This window comes from Pimephales promelas, chromosome 20 (assembly GCF_988280905.1).
Source record: "Pimephales promelas chromosome 20, fPimPro1.hap1.1, whole genome shotgun sequence".
NCBI lineage: Eukaryota > Metazoa > Chordata > Actinopteri > Cypriniformes > Leuciscidae > Pimephales > Pimephales promelas.
Genome location: NC_142788.1, coordinates 15788612 through 15804284, shown reverse-complemented (window position 1 = coordinate 15804284; position 15673 = coordinate 15788612). Strand labels below are relative to the sequence as shown.

The 15673-nt window shown below is 44.8% G+C and overlaps 1 protein-coding gene across 2 annotated transcripts in view; it reads left to right on the top strand.

Annotated features, from left to right (window-relative positions):
* dnmt3bb.1 (DNA methyltransferase 3 beta, tandem duplicate b.1) overlaps nucleotides 1-15673 on the top strand; it is a 49189-nt gene that overhangs the window by 29678 nt on the left and 3838 nt on the right. For both annotated transcript variants that reach the window (XM_039652723.2, XM_039652722.2), the window contains 8 exons: nucleotides 2636-2776; nucleotides 4037-4081; nucleotides 5625-5704; nucleotides 6032-6144; nucleotides 6800-6983; nucleotides 7074-7158; nucleotides 7645-7790; nucleotides 15468-15558. In XM_039652723.2, coding sequence (XP_039508657.1) covers nucleotides 2636-2776; nucleotides 4037-4081; nucleotides 5625-5704; nucleotides 6032-6144; nucleotides 6800-6983; nucleotides 7074-7158; nucleotides 7645-7790; nucleotides 15468-15558 — 885 coding nt within the window. The remainder of the gene's footprint in view (nucleotides 1-2635; nucleotides 2777-4036; nucleotides 4082-5624; nucleotides 5705-6031; nucleotides 6145-6799; nucleotides 6984-7073; nucleotides 7159-7644; nucleotides 7791-15467; nucleotides 15559-15673) is intronic.

Below are 15673 nucleotides of genomic sequence, written 5' to 3'. Positions count from 1 at the left end.
ATTAATAGCCTAAATTAATGGACGAAACTTGGCAAGGTGTTCGTGGAGGTTTGAGGTTTAGCAGCACACTTGTGATGCAGCATATTAGACGTACCTGTCATGAACATAAACTGCTTCGCAGGTTTTGCAAATTACATAGCCTGCACTGGTGTCATCCTGATTTACCACTCTTTAAAACTTATTCCAGGCAACACTTTTCTGACCTTCTATTTCCTTTGTATTTAATTCTCTTCTTTTGAGATTGTCTCGTGCCTCCTTCGCCGGCATTGCCATCTCTGATAATTACAAGCAGTCTCTGCATAGACTCGACTAGCTGCCTGATGAAAATGTGACTATTTCAAAGTGTGCTTGATTTTTTTTTTCGATGTAGGTATAGTCAGGAAACAATACTTACATGTAACAATGTATATATATATTTTTCATTTGAACGGTTCTACCGCCCGCCACCCGCCCGAATTTCATTAAAATATTTTTTCTTCATGTTTTCTTCTGCCCGATTTGCGGTTTATCCGCAGAGTACGTGGCTGTAACCACCAACCGTGCATCTCTATGCTGAAACACACAGGGATCAACGCGTAAACACAGACTAAACAAAAACAGGACAAGATTGACTAAAAATTATGGAAACTAAAATGTATATTTTACACAGGACTAAGGCTAAATGTAAAAATAGTTGACAAAATTAACTCAAAATAACTTAAAAATACTCCCTTTACAGCAACCAAACTGAACAAAATATTAAAATAAATGGGTAACTTTAATCACCACGAGACATGAAAAGACAAACTCTTAACACCACACTTAAAACTGTTAGAGCAGTTTCTACAGAAAGCCCTTCAGACTGAGCAGTTTCTACTGGCAGACGTTCAAGCATTGCCATCTTATCAAGTCATAGAAAATGTTAGCAACAGGAAAGTAATGTAACTTGTTGGTCAAGTTTTTTCTCAAAGCTGTTATTACAAGGGAATTTTATGAATTAATTTGTAGTCTCACACTGTAGTTGAGTTCCAAGGCGGCGGCTTAACAAACAATCTTTTTCTTTTGTTACCACACACAATATATCTACAATATCAAAAAAAGGATATTTATTTTGAGATTTACTAAAGAAAAAATGCTTATAATGTTTTGAGGACAAAACGACTTGATTATTTGTATTAGCTATATTATATTATTATATATTAACTGCTTTAAAAAATATTAATAAATTAATATAGTTATAATTTCTGTATTTTTTTGTCCTTCACATTTTCTGCCCTTATTCTGTGGAAAATGTGTAAAATAAAGCTGAGACTTCTACACCTTTATTGGCAGTTAAACGTGCAATTAAATTACTAAAGCAAAATTATTAAACAAATAAAATTAAATGTGTGGAACTTTGTGAACAAAGGGTGTTCAAACTTTGTGGAAATCTGTGGCTGTTAAGTATTTGTGGTATTGCTTAAAAACCAAGTTGCAGGGCCCTCAGGCATCAGGGCTCAGTCAGGTAATGGCAGGTTACACTCTCACAGTATATCAGATCATAGACCTCTGTTCTGGATTCGTTAGAGCTTATCCATCATATTTAAATGTCACAATACCTTAGGTTTTCAGGAGAGCAACTTATGGTGGGCTGTGCTATGGTATCAAAGGGTTTCAGTGTTATCAGAATTGAAGCTTTAGCTGTCAACTTTTTGAAGTACTTTATTTATCTTTCCTTTTCATCTGGGAAAAACTGTGTAATAGATTAGTTCAGTGAGTTTCCCAGGCATATTTATATGTGCGGTTAAAAATGTCTTGCAGTCCCTGTCAGAGATCCAAAACATAAGTTGAGCTGGTGCAGTCATTTGTTTGCAAGGTTTAGTGTGTCTGGTCTCCTCTCATTTAAACATGTGTATCAGGTCCTTTAGTATATTTCTTAAACCTTCTGTTTAAAACATGTCTAACACATCAATCATTTTTTTAATTGTTCCATTGTGTTTTCATATAGTCGATACTGGGCTGTTAAACCTAAGGGTACCACTGCAGAGATGAGCAAGCAGAACTCTCTGGTAGTGTGGTCTTACAGTGGGATCAGAAAGAGGAAATAGCCTATCTAATTACTTAACGATTTGTAGACTGCTGGCTTTTTACCCACAGCGATTACGGATGTATAATCCAACAGCTTCCTTTTTGCATGTTAATGGCTGTATTTCTCTTGGTCAATTTCTCAATGTTTTTGTCTAAATTGTGATGAAGTAATTACAATTAACCAGTATAGACACACTAACTGATTAATTATTTATGATAATTAATAAATGTTTTTAATATTTTATATTTGAATCAGCACAAATAATTAAATAATCTATAGTTTGCACTCATTTAAATAATATATTAGTTATTATATTCACTTTTGTTTTGGTTTTTTTCAGGCAGAAATTAACAGTTTAAAAGTCATTGTTAACAAAAGATTCTTTATTTATTTTATGAATAAACGCTGTAGTGATGTGATCATTCTTGATAATTACAAACTAGCTGTTAAAGTAGATCTCACAAGTTGCAAGTTGCTTCATTATCTAAGGGTGTGATCTATGAAATATAAATGTAGATATTGACAGTACATGTGTGAGCATGTTTATTGTAACAGTAAGTAAAATGAGTGCACTTGTGTCTATTCCAGCTGAGTATTGTGTGTTTCCCATGGCCTCCGAGAGTTCAGTGCCGCAGGACTCCAGCCCTCCGGAATTCCCCCCCTCTGCTAAAAAAGCTCGACTGAGCCTCTGTAAGGCCAAACCTGGCACTGAGGACGTCTACAGTAGAGGTTAGAGCTTACACAATGGAAATTATTCATGTTCATGGGTGACAATCGATTGTTGCACTCCGAATGGGATGTTCTGTCATCATTTACTCACCCCACAAGTCTCTTCAGAACACAGATTTTTAATAAAACCTGAAATATTCCTGTTTAAGTCTAGGGCCTCGTTTGCACTGCAGGTCTTTATGCCCAATTCTGATTTGTTGCCTTTATCCGATTTTTCTGACCGTCCGTTTACACATTCTTTCAATTTTGACCCATATCCGATTCATGTGTTTACACTTGACATACATCTGAAACATTGCGCATGCTTAAATGGGGTAGATGGACGACACGAAATATGCTTGATGCTAGCTTTGCGATAAATGCCAACTTTGCCAATCATCACCATGAATTTGAGGCGAAGAGGACGAAAAGTGCCATCATTGCAGCCTGCGAATATGCTCCAGAAATTGTGTGCGAGAGAGATCTCAAGACTGGTGGGACCGATCATAATATAATGCGTTTAAATATTGGCTTAACGAGGAGCAGTGGATCCGAAATTTAAGGATGAGCAATCCGTTTTTCCACATTCCTCTCCTACGTCGAGACAAAGTTTTGTCGAGCTATCTGTCCTTTTGCAGATGCGTATCAGGTCATTAAACCGCGAAGATCCTAATACTTTCGAAAATCCGATCTGCCTGTTTACATGACATTCAAATTAAACATATCTGATTTATATCTGATTTATCTTTACATATGAACAAGGCTTGAAACCGATTGCAAAATATCCGAATGCATGCATTTTATTCCTGTTTACACGGTCATAGAACACCCTCGATCTGTGTCACATATGAGCAAAAAAATCGGATTTGGGTCACATTTCACTGACAGTCTAAACAAGGCCTAGGTAATCAAACCATATGGGTTTGAACCCTTAAAATGATACAGATACTAATTGTTGTCTAAATTGCCAAATGATTGTAAATCTTGTGTGACAAGACAAGCTCCTTTACACACAGTATAAAATATCAACATTTTGTTATTCTTTTCAAAATGTATCTTTTTTTTCCCATCGAAATTCTGAACAACTGATTCAGGCATATAAATAATTAAAATATAGTATTGTGTGCATAGGTTTTGTAACAAAACTTTGCTATTTTATACTTTTGTGCAATTTAGTTGCATTGGACTTGATGTGAACAAGACATCATTGAGCTTTAACTCTTACAATGTGTTTGAATTTCCAGCTTGTTGCTCATGACTGCCATTTCATCTGCTTTTCAGAACAAATGGTCCATGAAGTTTTGAAGAATCACAGAAGTATAGAAGGTGTGTAGAGTTGCGACCTATTACAAGCCCTGCAATCACCTGTTAAAACACATAAGAATCCATTAACAAAGAACACATTTTTTTCTTTAAAAAAGCCAGGTCTACAGATGCATTTTTTTTATAAGTTAAACAACATTTAAATTTTACAACGCCATATCATGTTCAAAGGCACTGCAAAAGTGCATGTTTACATAGAAACAATGGAAAAGAAGTGCTGTCAAATGCAAAAACATGTTCTGTGTGAACAGCCCCTAACAGCATTGGAGCCACGGCCTTAGATAAAATTAATTTTATTTTTAGCAAATGTATTTATGCATGTGCCAATAAAAAATATTTATATTTTTCTTATGGATGCACAATACATCAGTACCACATTGATTTCCTCTATTTTTACATTTAGATTTCCTTTGCCGTCATCTTTCACTCACTTAAAGTTAAAAAAAAACCAGAACATTTAATAACACTGAAATCTAATTTTTAGCTAATTAATATCCAAATATAAATTTTTCATACTGCACATTGTAATGTTGTGATGCCTAATTTCATTTGCAAATGAAATTTTTAAATGACAGATTTTAGTTTTTAAGGTATAATGTTTTTTTTTTGTGTGTGTGACAAATTAGTATACCATTTTAATAATCAGCCATCTTAGTCATTAAATGAAAAGAAGTATTATTTGTAAACAATTCACTAGGTTTTTAATTTGCAGTGAAAGCTGGAAAATATATAGTTATAATTTGCTTTCCCACAAATGTATGTTTATAAATATAACTGTGATGAAGTATACTATATATACTTCATCACAGTTATATTTATAAACATACATTTGCGGGAAAGCGATGGCAAACTATTGGATACAGTATAAATTTATGCATTTAGCAGATGCTTTTATCCAAAGCGACTTACAAAAGAGGTCAAAATGCAGTTTATAAGAAAGCCAACAATATTTGTGATATACACGTCCCCGTGTACCTAACGCCCCAGTGTAGTCACTGGGACACTTTACTGTCAAAAAGCACCATCCTTCGAATGAGACGTTGAACCGAGGTCTTGACTCCCGTGGTCACTAAAAATCCCACGATAAAAGAGTAGGGGTGTAAACCCAGTGTCCTGACCAAATTTTCCCCTTGGCCTCTGCCCATCATGGCCTCCTAATCATCCCCATATTCACTGATTGACTTCGTTACTGTCTCCTCTCCACCGGTAAGTTCATGTGTGGTGCCACAATATGGCTGCCGTCGCATCATCCAGGAGGATGCTGCACATTGGTGGTGGTTGAGGAGATTCCCCCTTCCATGTAAAGCGCTTTGAGTACCCTGAAAAAGCACTATGTAAATGTAATAAATTATTATTATACAATACCAGGTTTAGTAGGACAACTAGATAAAGGAAGCAAACTAGAGAGGAGGAGAAATGCAGAGTAATGCAGAGTATGCTTCTCATTGGTTAATAATTTTCAGCCCATTCTTACGGATGCGTCCAAGAATAAGTTACTTTGGTATATTGACTCAGCCACCTCAATGCGTTTGCTTGCCTGTTTCAGAGTTCTGCCTCTCTTGTGGAAAGATGAGAGTGGCGACCTTCCACCCGCTGTTTGAAGGAGGCCTTTGCCTGACATGCAAGGTAAGAGTTGATCTTGTTCTCCAGATTCTCAAAACAGAACACAACACAACTCGAGAGTCTGGGAACATGGTTCTCCAACACGTGCTGACATGATTGCTCATAAAAGTGTCAAACAACAACACTCGATCCTAACACCTGGACACCAGTGTTGTATCTATCGATTACCTTAGGGGGACAAAGGAAGTGCCATGGATCATTTCCATCATCGCTGCATTATTCTATTACACTCTATTTGCAGCAACACGATACATTGCTTCAAACAGAGACTGTTTGTAGAAGATTTAGCTATTTAAGTTATTTACATGTTTTTATTTGTGAATGTGTCAGGATGTTTATTTAGAGATCTCCTACATGTATGATGACGATGGCTACCAGTCGTACTGCACCGTGTGCTGTGGCGGCAGAGAGGTGCTGCTCTGTGGAAACGCCAACTGCTGCAGGTACGAAACTCATTTTCTTCCCGCAATCTCTCCCTCAATCTCGCTTTTCATTCCATTCTTGGAATTTGAAATAATGGAAATTTGGTCGGCAGGAAAAATGGTCCAACGAACCGTTTTAAAAATGTGTAACGAAAACCGAACCGAAAGCCTCGTACCGAACGGTTCAATACGAATACATTTATCGTAACACCCCAAATAATAATAATAACAACATTTTGGTATATTTATTTTTCACCAGGGTATTCAGTAGACTTCATCACAACCCAAGTTGAATTAAAATCACTTGACAATGGAAAAGTAAATTTTAAAGAAAACATGGGAATTAATGTCAAATATAAGAATTAAAACATTATTTTGTGTAGTTTTTACTCATAATCTAGTTATATTCATAATTACTCTCTAAAGGTGGGGTGCTGTACTTTGTGTTGTATTTTTGCATTTTTTAATACAATTTATTTATTTATTTTAAATTTGGCTCTTCAAATTCATGTCAGGTCACTCAAACTAAATGCATCGTTTTAAAAGTGCCACAGGTCAACCTACAAATGGCTTACACATTAAACTAGAAAAAGGTACACTTCACCTTTAACCTTTAACACTGTCGGTTTCATTTGCCCTTTTAAAGGCTGGCTTTGATCAGTGTCTTTGCCCGCAGGTGTTTCTGTGTGGACTGTCTGGATATATTAGTGGGAGCTGGAGCGGCCAACAGTGCCCGTGATCTGGACCCATGGCGCTGCTACATGTGTCAACCGCTGCAACAGTACGGTGTGTTAAAGAAACGCCACGACTGGAGCCTGAAACTACAAGAGTTCTTTGTCAATGACAATGGACAGGAGTTTGTGAGTCTCACGTTAACTTTTACAGACAAGGAAATTCTCTGTTTGCAAAGCTGTTCAACTATACGACGTAATTATTTTATTTTCTTCCAGGAAAGTCCAAAAAGTTACCCTGCGGTCCCAGCCGAGCAGAGACGTCCAATCAGAGTCCTTTCACTGTTTGATGGCATTGCTACAGGTCAATAGGATGTCTCTTCTATATTCTGTGGAAATGTACACTATCAGTGATTCACAGATGTCAATAATTTGTACAATATGTGACTACCTGATAAAATATTTTCTTTTTCTGAAAAAGACTTTTTCATGTCTAAAAATAGTGCTTTTAACATTTGGAGGGGTGAATTAAAATAAATATATCTTGAGTTTTAAATGTTTTAGTTTATTTTAATTCTTGTTTTGTCTTATTTTTAATCTCGTTTTGTCTATCTATCTATCTATCTATCTATCTATCTATCTATCTATCTATCTATCTATCTATCTATCTATCTATCTATCTATCTATCTATCTATCTATCTATCTATCTCTCTCTCTCTCTCTGTCTGTCTCTCTGTCTGTCTGTCTGTACATAAAGTTGTATTGTGTGGCCAGAACTATGGACACTAAAACATTTATAGTAAGAGACTTTACATTTAAATAATCATAATCATTAATCTTAATTTGCAGGTTATCTGGTGCTTCGGGACTTGGGCTTCAATGTTGATTTGTACATTGCATCAGAAGTATGTGAGGACTCAATTTCAGTGGGAGTTGTCCGGCATGAAGGAAAAATCCAGTATGTGCACGACGTTCGCAACATCACCAGAAAAAATGTGAGTTGACAGTTATCTGTTTCTGCCTGCTATATTTCATGTTTTCACTGTAGATGATTTAATTATTTTTTTGGTATATTATGACTGTTTATTAACCTAGTCATGAAACCCTGACCTTTAGCTGTTTCATTTGACACTGAATGAGTATAGACCGATTGGCGCCGTCACCACACAGGCTACACGCACCTGGTCCAAGGTTATTTGTTTAGTCGCGTGTTGCTTGTTTCAACAGCACTTGATAAGGCTAATGGCCTCACCTGAGTCTGGTCTTTGTCGTCGCTCCTCCAAGTTTCTGTTTGGCTTCTATTATCTCTCCACCTCACATTCAAATGCTCAGGCACACACAGAGAGCAAGTTGTCTTAAGCCTTAGTGACGGAACACAAAGGCGCCTTCTCCCTTCCTAAATCCCCTCTCCTAAATTCATCCATTCACCCCCTCACCCTTCCATTCAATCACTCATTCACTCACCCATTGTTGTTGCGAGGCTGGATTGGGCGGGATCGCAGAGAGAGATGCATGAAAGGGCTCTTGTCGCAGAAGAAAAGAGAGAAGGGATATATTGGAGGGGGGTTTTGGGGCCCTGGGTTGGGTTATTTATGAAACACTAAAAGAATGAGAAAGCCTGAAAAGAGTCTAGCTGCAGATATGCTCTCGCACTGGCACATGCAGATATGCCAAGGGTAAAGATGTAAACAGGACATTCCCACAGTTTCCTTTAGCAGAACATCTGGAATGCACAATTACAGTAAATGGCATTTATGATCCCAGTGACCGGTTATTACACCAAATTACTCAGATGTGGTCAGGGAGTTTTCCCATCACCTCACTGAACTATCAGGTTCAGTAAGAAAAAGATGCACTTCATGTTGAAAACCTTGAATGTTCTTTTTTGTGGTTCAAAAAGTAGCTCTAAAGGAACGATGACAGAACTTTGGGCAAGGTTCTCCGTTATCTGTTATCTGTTTTAGTAATGTTCTTAAAACGTTTGCACACAAATGTTATGAATACATTGTCCATGGAAGGTTTAAAAAAAAAAAAAAAAATTTTGTGGAAAGTTCATACAACTTTAACTTTTATGTATACTTCAAAATTATCGAAAGGAATGTTTCCTTAAAGTTTGCATAACCTAGAAAAACATTTAAATGTTAAATGTTTAATTTTTTAAATGCATTTAAATGTTTTGAACATTTTCATAATATTAATATGAACATTAGCAAAAACTTCTTAGTAAATATGTTGTTCCCTATCGTAGTCACTTCGAGTTACGTCAGAAGTGACGGAGATTGGGGGTTTCGCATAGAAAGCCAATCCTCTTCGAGTATTAAAACACGAGCCAATGGCATGCAATGCCTTGGGGCTGCGGAAATTTGCATAGCGTACTCCGCCCTACTCCGTGAGTATAAAAGGAGGAAGTGAACGCAACCGCAGTATGTTTTCGCTTCGGAGCCAAGAGAACCTCTTCACTCCTGAAAGCACTGTTCAAGACTCTTCGAGACGAGCGTCCTCTTCAGTGTTGGTGTGACGGCGGTACCCAGCGAGATTCTGCATCGCCTGCGATCTGAGCAGTGGTCTGCCAGACTTTGCGCTTCTCCCTGGTCGCTTCAGCGCTGAAAGAGTGAATTTCCTCCTCTCATTGAAAGAGCTGCACGCGCACGTCTTTTTAAAGACGGTTCGCCCGTGCTCTTCTGGGTGTGATTGATTTCTGTCGTCATCTGATGGTCACGATCGCTGCTTTGTATGCCTGGGCATTTCAGCATGCAGCAGCAGCGTTCGTGGATGACTCATTTTCCTTCTGTGGGAACATGACCATCTCTACACTGAGGTCGAGACTCAATGATCTCACTTGAGTGAGAGTCCCGGTCCCCCCCCGCTCGATCGGTTTCCTCCATAGGGGGCCCGTCGACCCGGGGACCTGGTGATTTACGGTGATGGTGTGGGATAAGCCCCGACGATTCCTCGGGCCACACCTCCCGCCTCAGTGCGAGAGCCAGCGAGCGTTAGTTCGATTCAGTCGGTTGCTTCTTCGGTGGCACCGGCTGCTTCGGGCAGCGCTCCAGATGATGATGCGATGTCGATCACAGCATCACTAGGCGGGCTTGACTCCTCGGGAAGTGAGGATGCGGCCGCGTTGCCTCCCTCGGGAGCGTCAGCGCCGCCGTGTCTGATCCCGCGATGATGGCCGTGCTATCTCGGGCGTCCGTGAGCATCGGGTGGGGGTGGAACTCCGCCCCTCCCCGATCTCTCGCGGCTGAATAATTGGTTTTTGGGTAACGCTGCCGCCTTACGGCCACGGCCAACCCCAATTTCCTTTTTTCCCCGAGTTGCATGCGGAACTGACACGCACTAAAAAATAAATAAAAAAAAAAAAAAAAAAGCGTGCTTAGTTCCCCGCCCTTCCTCCCCTCGGCGATGCGGCTGTCTGTGGGTACGCTGGGGCTCCCCCGGTCAACCGGCGGTTGCTCTCAGATGCCCCTCCAAAGCCTATGGGTTCTCGTCGTCTATGGCGGCGCGATTCTGTAGAGCGGCGGGACAGGCAGCCTCCGCCCTGCATATGATGAGCACCTACAAAGCTAGCTGCTCAGGAATGTGCACGAGGAGGTGACGGACCAAGCGAGCTGCGAGCCTGTCGCCTACCTTGTCCTTAAACGGGTCACGGAGGCGGTCGCTCGCTCCCTTGGTCAGGTGATGCCCACCGCTGTGGTCCAGGAGCATCATAATGTTCGGCGGTGCGGTCCAGGACTTTGCCCAGCACTTCTCGACCGCCTAGGAGCAGACGAAGGCGGTTTCTCTGCCCCGACGGCCAGCTGCTGCCTCCAACCAGCCGTCGGCTCGGACGCCTCCGCCAGCTCGCCGCCGAGGACGCCCCCCTGCGGCTCCCTTCCCTCCCACGCGGCCCCAGCAGCAGCCTTCAGCCGGTTCGCGTCGCGGAGGAGGCCACAGGTAAGCGTCCCAAGAAAAGAGCCCCCCCTCAGGCCGCGTGCCCCGCTAGATGCCAGGCGAAGCGATGTTCCTGAGGCGGGCCGCTCAGTGATAGTGTCATGGTTTTTCTCAGGAGGCGGTGGCAGGGCCCCTCCTTCCCCGGTGGAGGGCCGGTGGAGAATCTTTTGTTCTAGCTAGCTCCCTGAGCTGGTTGAGGAAAAGCTGACACTGTCATTGAGCACACAGACTGGAATGAGCGCGCACGACGTCCAGTGCGTCGCCCCGTTCATTCCTCTCTGTCTCGGAGGGCGCGGAAGGGTGCGTGTGTCGTCCCCGGGCTACGCCAATCCCTTCCCCCTCTGTCGCCAGACCCCCGGCAGAACAGACCCCCGTGGAACGCTCTGCCTTCCCTGGTCTCTTCTGTCGGGGAGCGGGTTTCGACGGTGCATCCGGACGGGGTAACTCCTGCACGCATGCCGGTCGACCCGCCTCGCTGCCCCTCCGGGGGGACGTCTGTGGTTCGCATGACCCCGTTGGCTCACTTCCTGGAAGCCTGGCTAGCGCTTCCCGGGGTTCCCGCTGGGTCATCAGAACGATCGGATTCGGCTACGCGATTCAGTTCGCACGGTCTCTTCCCCGCTTCAGGGGAGTTCGCTCCACGATGGTTGGTGGCAATGCCCCAGTCTTGAGAGCGGAGATTGCGACCCTGCTGGCGAAGGGTGCAATCGAGACGGTCCCTCCAGCCGAGGTGAGGTCCGGGCTTTACAGCCCCTACTTCATTGTCCCCAAGAAAGACCGGTGGGTTACGACCGATCCTGGACCTGCGCATTTTGAACCGTTCTCTCCATCGACTACCGTTCAAAATGCTCACGGCCAAACGCATTTTCGAATGTGTTCGGTATCAGGATTGGTTTGCAGCGATCGACCTGAAGGACGCGTACTTCCATGGCTCCATTCTCCCTCGACACAGACCGTTTCTTCGGTTTGCCTTCGAGGGCCAGGCATACCAGTACGCCGTTCTCCCATTCGGGTTAGCTCTGTCCCCTCGCGTCTTCACGAAGATCGTCGAGGCAGCCCTTGTTCCCCTTCGCGAACACGGGGTTCGCATCCTGAACTATCTCGACGACTGGCTGTTACTAGCACACTCTCGAGCTCAGGTTTGCGAACACAGAGACCTGGTGCTACGGCACCTAGCCCGTCTGGGCCTTCGGGTCAACCGGGAAAAGAGCAAACTTTGCCCCGTGCAGAGGATCTCTTTTCTCGGCATGGAGATAGACTCGGTCGCCATGTCCGCGCAGCTCACGAACGAGCGCGCGCACTCACTGCTGGCTTGTCTTCGATAGTTCGAGGGCAAGAGTGCGGTTCCACTGAAACTATTTCAGAGGCTCCTGGGGCATATGGCATCCGCGGCCGCGGCAACGCCGCTCGGTTTGCTTCATATGAGACCGCTTCAGCTGTGGCTTCGCGATCGAGTCCCGAGGTGGGCATGGCATCGCGGCTCGCTCCGAGTTCCAGTGACTCCGACGTGCCGCCGATCCTTCTTCCCGTGGTCGAACCTCAGCTTTTTACGGACAGGGTCCCTATTCAGCGAGTTTCCAGGCATCTCGTTGTCTCCACGGATGCGTCTACCACGGGTTGGGGTGCCATGTGCAATGGGCATGCAGCCGCCGGTTCCTGGACAGGAGCCCAGCGCCTCATGCACATCAATTGCCTCGAGCTGTTGGCAGTACGGCTCGCCCGGCACCGCTTCCGAGCGTGCTCTAGGGCCAGCATGTGCTTGTCCGCTCAGACAACACTACGGCAGTAGCGTACATCAACCACCAGGGGGGGTCTACGCTCGCGCCGGTTGTCGCAGCTCGCCCGCCACCTCTTGATATGGAGTCAGAAGCACCTGAGGTCCCTTCGTGCAGTTACATTCCTGGAGACCGGAACCGGGCAGCCGCGAGCTGTCCCGGGCCCGTCCCATCTCCGGCGAATGGCGACTCCATCCCCAGTCGGTCCAGCTGATTTGGGACCAGTTCGGGGAGGCACAGTTAGACCTGTTCGCCTCTCGGGACTCATCCCACTGCGCCCAGTTATTCTCTGACCCACGGCTCTCTCGGCTCGGTTGCGCTGGCGCACAGCTGGCCACGGGGCCCACGCAAGTGTGCGTTCCCCCAGTGAGCCTCCTTGCACGGGTGTTGTGCAAGATCAAGGAGGACGAGGAGCAGGTCTTGCTGGTAGCCCCCTACTGGCCCACCAAGACGTGGTTCTCCGAACTCTTGCTCCTCGCGACAGCACCTCCTTGGCCTATTCCTCTGAGACCGGACCTACTCTCTCAGAGACGGGGCACTCTGTGGCACCCTCGTCCCGATCTTGGAGGCTGCACGTGTGGCTCCAGGACGGGACGAGGCAGGTTTGAGTTCGCTGCCACCTGCGGTGGCGGCAACCATCACTTCCGCAAGAGCGTCGTCCACGTGACACCTTTATGCGTTGAAGTGAAACCTCTTCGTCAATTGGTGTTCTTCTCGCTGAGAAGACCCCCGGAGATGTTCGATCGGAGTCATGCTTCCTTCCTGCAAGAGGGGTTGGAGCGCAGGCTGTCGCCCTCCACCCTTTGGATTATGTCGCGGCCATTGCCGCGTCTCATGATGCAGTGAAAGGTAAGTCTATGGGAAGCATGACCTAGTCATCAGGTTCCTGAGGGGAGTGAGGGGGCTAAATCCGCCTCCCTCCCCTCCTGCCCTCTGGGGACCTCTCAGTAGACCTGGGTGCTCTGCAGAGGCCTCCCCTGGAGCCTTTGCAGTCGGTAGAGTTTTTGCCCTGTCCTATGTGACAGCACTCCTGATTGCATTGGTATCCATCAGGAGAGTAAGGGACCTGCACGCACTCTCTGTTGACGAAGTGTGCCTGGAGTTCGGGCCGGCTTACTCTCACGTATTCCTGAGACCCCGGCCTGGATATATGCCCAAGGTTCCTACCACTCCCCTCCGGGACCTGGTGGTGAACCTGCAAGCGCTGCCCCTGGAGGAGGCAGACCCAGCCTTGGCACTGCTCTGTCCGGTACGTGCTCTCCGCACCTATGTCGACAGAACGCAGTGTTTCAGGACCTCAGACCAGCTCTTTGTCTGTCATGGGGGGAGCCAGAAGGGAAGGGCTCTCTCAAAGCAACGGCTGTCCCACTGGATAGTGGATGCCATTGCTTTGTCTTACCAGCAGCAAGGCCTTCCGTGCCCCCTTGGTGTGACGGCCCATTCCACTCGGAGTGTAGCCTCCTCTTGGGCTTTAGCGCACGGCGCCTCGCTAACAGACATCTGCAGAGCTGCAGGCTGGGCGACACCCAACACCTTCGCCAGATTCTATAATCTGCGAATTGAGCCGGTATCCTCTCACGTACTCGTTTCGGCCAGTTCTGGATCCGCTCAGGTGTCTTCGCTTGCTCGCCACTCCACTCCCCGGACTGGATAAGTGCGATATTTCCTCAGTTCTTCCATTGAAGTCTTGAGTCCTCCAGCACCGACGATGCGGGCACCACTGCGTTGCTCTGGATGCTAGCTAGGTGCCTCCATGCGCACGGTTCCCCATGGTAACCGTCTCATGTGTATTATCCACTGTAAGCCTCTCTGAGCATGTGTCTTCCCTTGGCAAGCCATCTGCCACCCCTGGAGTTTAAATCAGTAGCCACCTGCGGTTGGTACTCCAGTGTTCCATATGCGTTCCTATGTGGCCATATGTGTATCCTTAAGTCCTCCCTTCGGTAGGCAGCTGGTAGCATGTCCCCTTCGGGATATGTTTCCCAGTGTACCTTGGTAATCCTGTGTCAAAGTCGGATCCCCAAAAAAAAAAAAAAAAAAAAAAGAGGTAAGGCTCGGGGGTTCAGTCTTTCGCAGGGCACTGGAAGACAGCTTGAAGATGGCGTGATGGCACAGACCCCCAATCTCCGTCACTTCTGACGTAACTCGAAGTGACTACGATAGGGAACGTCTCGGTTACGTATGTAACCCTCGTTCCCTGAGTAGGGAACGGAGACGTTACGTCTCCCTGCCACTTCTGCTGTATCGCTGGGTAGAGGCCGAGTTCAGTCTTGGCTCCTCAGCGAAGACATACTGCGGTTGCGTTCACTTCCTCCTTTTATACTCACGGAGTAGGGCGGAGTACGCTATGCAAATTTCCGCAGCCCCAAGGCATTGCATGCCATTGGCTCGTGTTTTAATACTCGAAGAGGATTGGCTTTCTATGCGAAACCCCCAATCTCCGTCACTTCTGACGTAACGTCTCCGTTCCCTACTCAGGGAACGAGGGTTACATACGTAACCGAGACGTTAACTGGGATTAGAATGCAAAAGTCATGTTTAAAATCCCATTCATTTTCTCCATGGGGGATTGTTTTTTTAGTGATAACTTATTAACTGTTTAAAAATGATTCTGCAAAAAATAAAAAAATAAAAAGATATATATATATAGCATTGTATTTGTTTCCATCATTAAGTTCACAATTTTATTCCTCTATCTTTATAAGTTTTTGCTTTAAATCAACGTTTTGAAATGTGATTCATCTTGCAACTGTTTGGTTTGGTTCACGGCTTATAAATTTAACAAAGGCTTTTTTAAAATCCTTATGGGAAAACTGCATATGGATGAAAAACTGAAAAAAGGCAGTTGCGCTGTTGCACTGTATAATAAAACATCTGGAAACAAACTAATGGATCTTCAGAGTTCCTGAGTTGAATGTGCAGTGTAGCAGTGATAACACTAGATGGTGCTGTTCTGTTGCTCAGATTGCTGAATGGGGGCCCTTTGACTTGGTGATTGGTGGAAGTCCCTGTAATGACCTTTCAATTGTCAACCCTGCAAGGAAAGGCCTGTACGGTAAGACATTATTACTTATGAATATTATTAAGGTAATCTTTCATCCTCCCACACAAACCCCTTGTAGATTCTACAATTTTTTATGATAACATGCTATGTCATGTCACATGCTGAA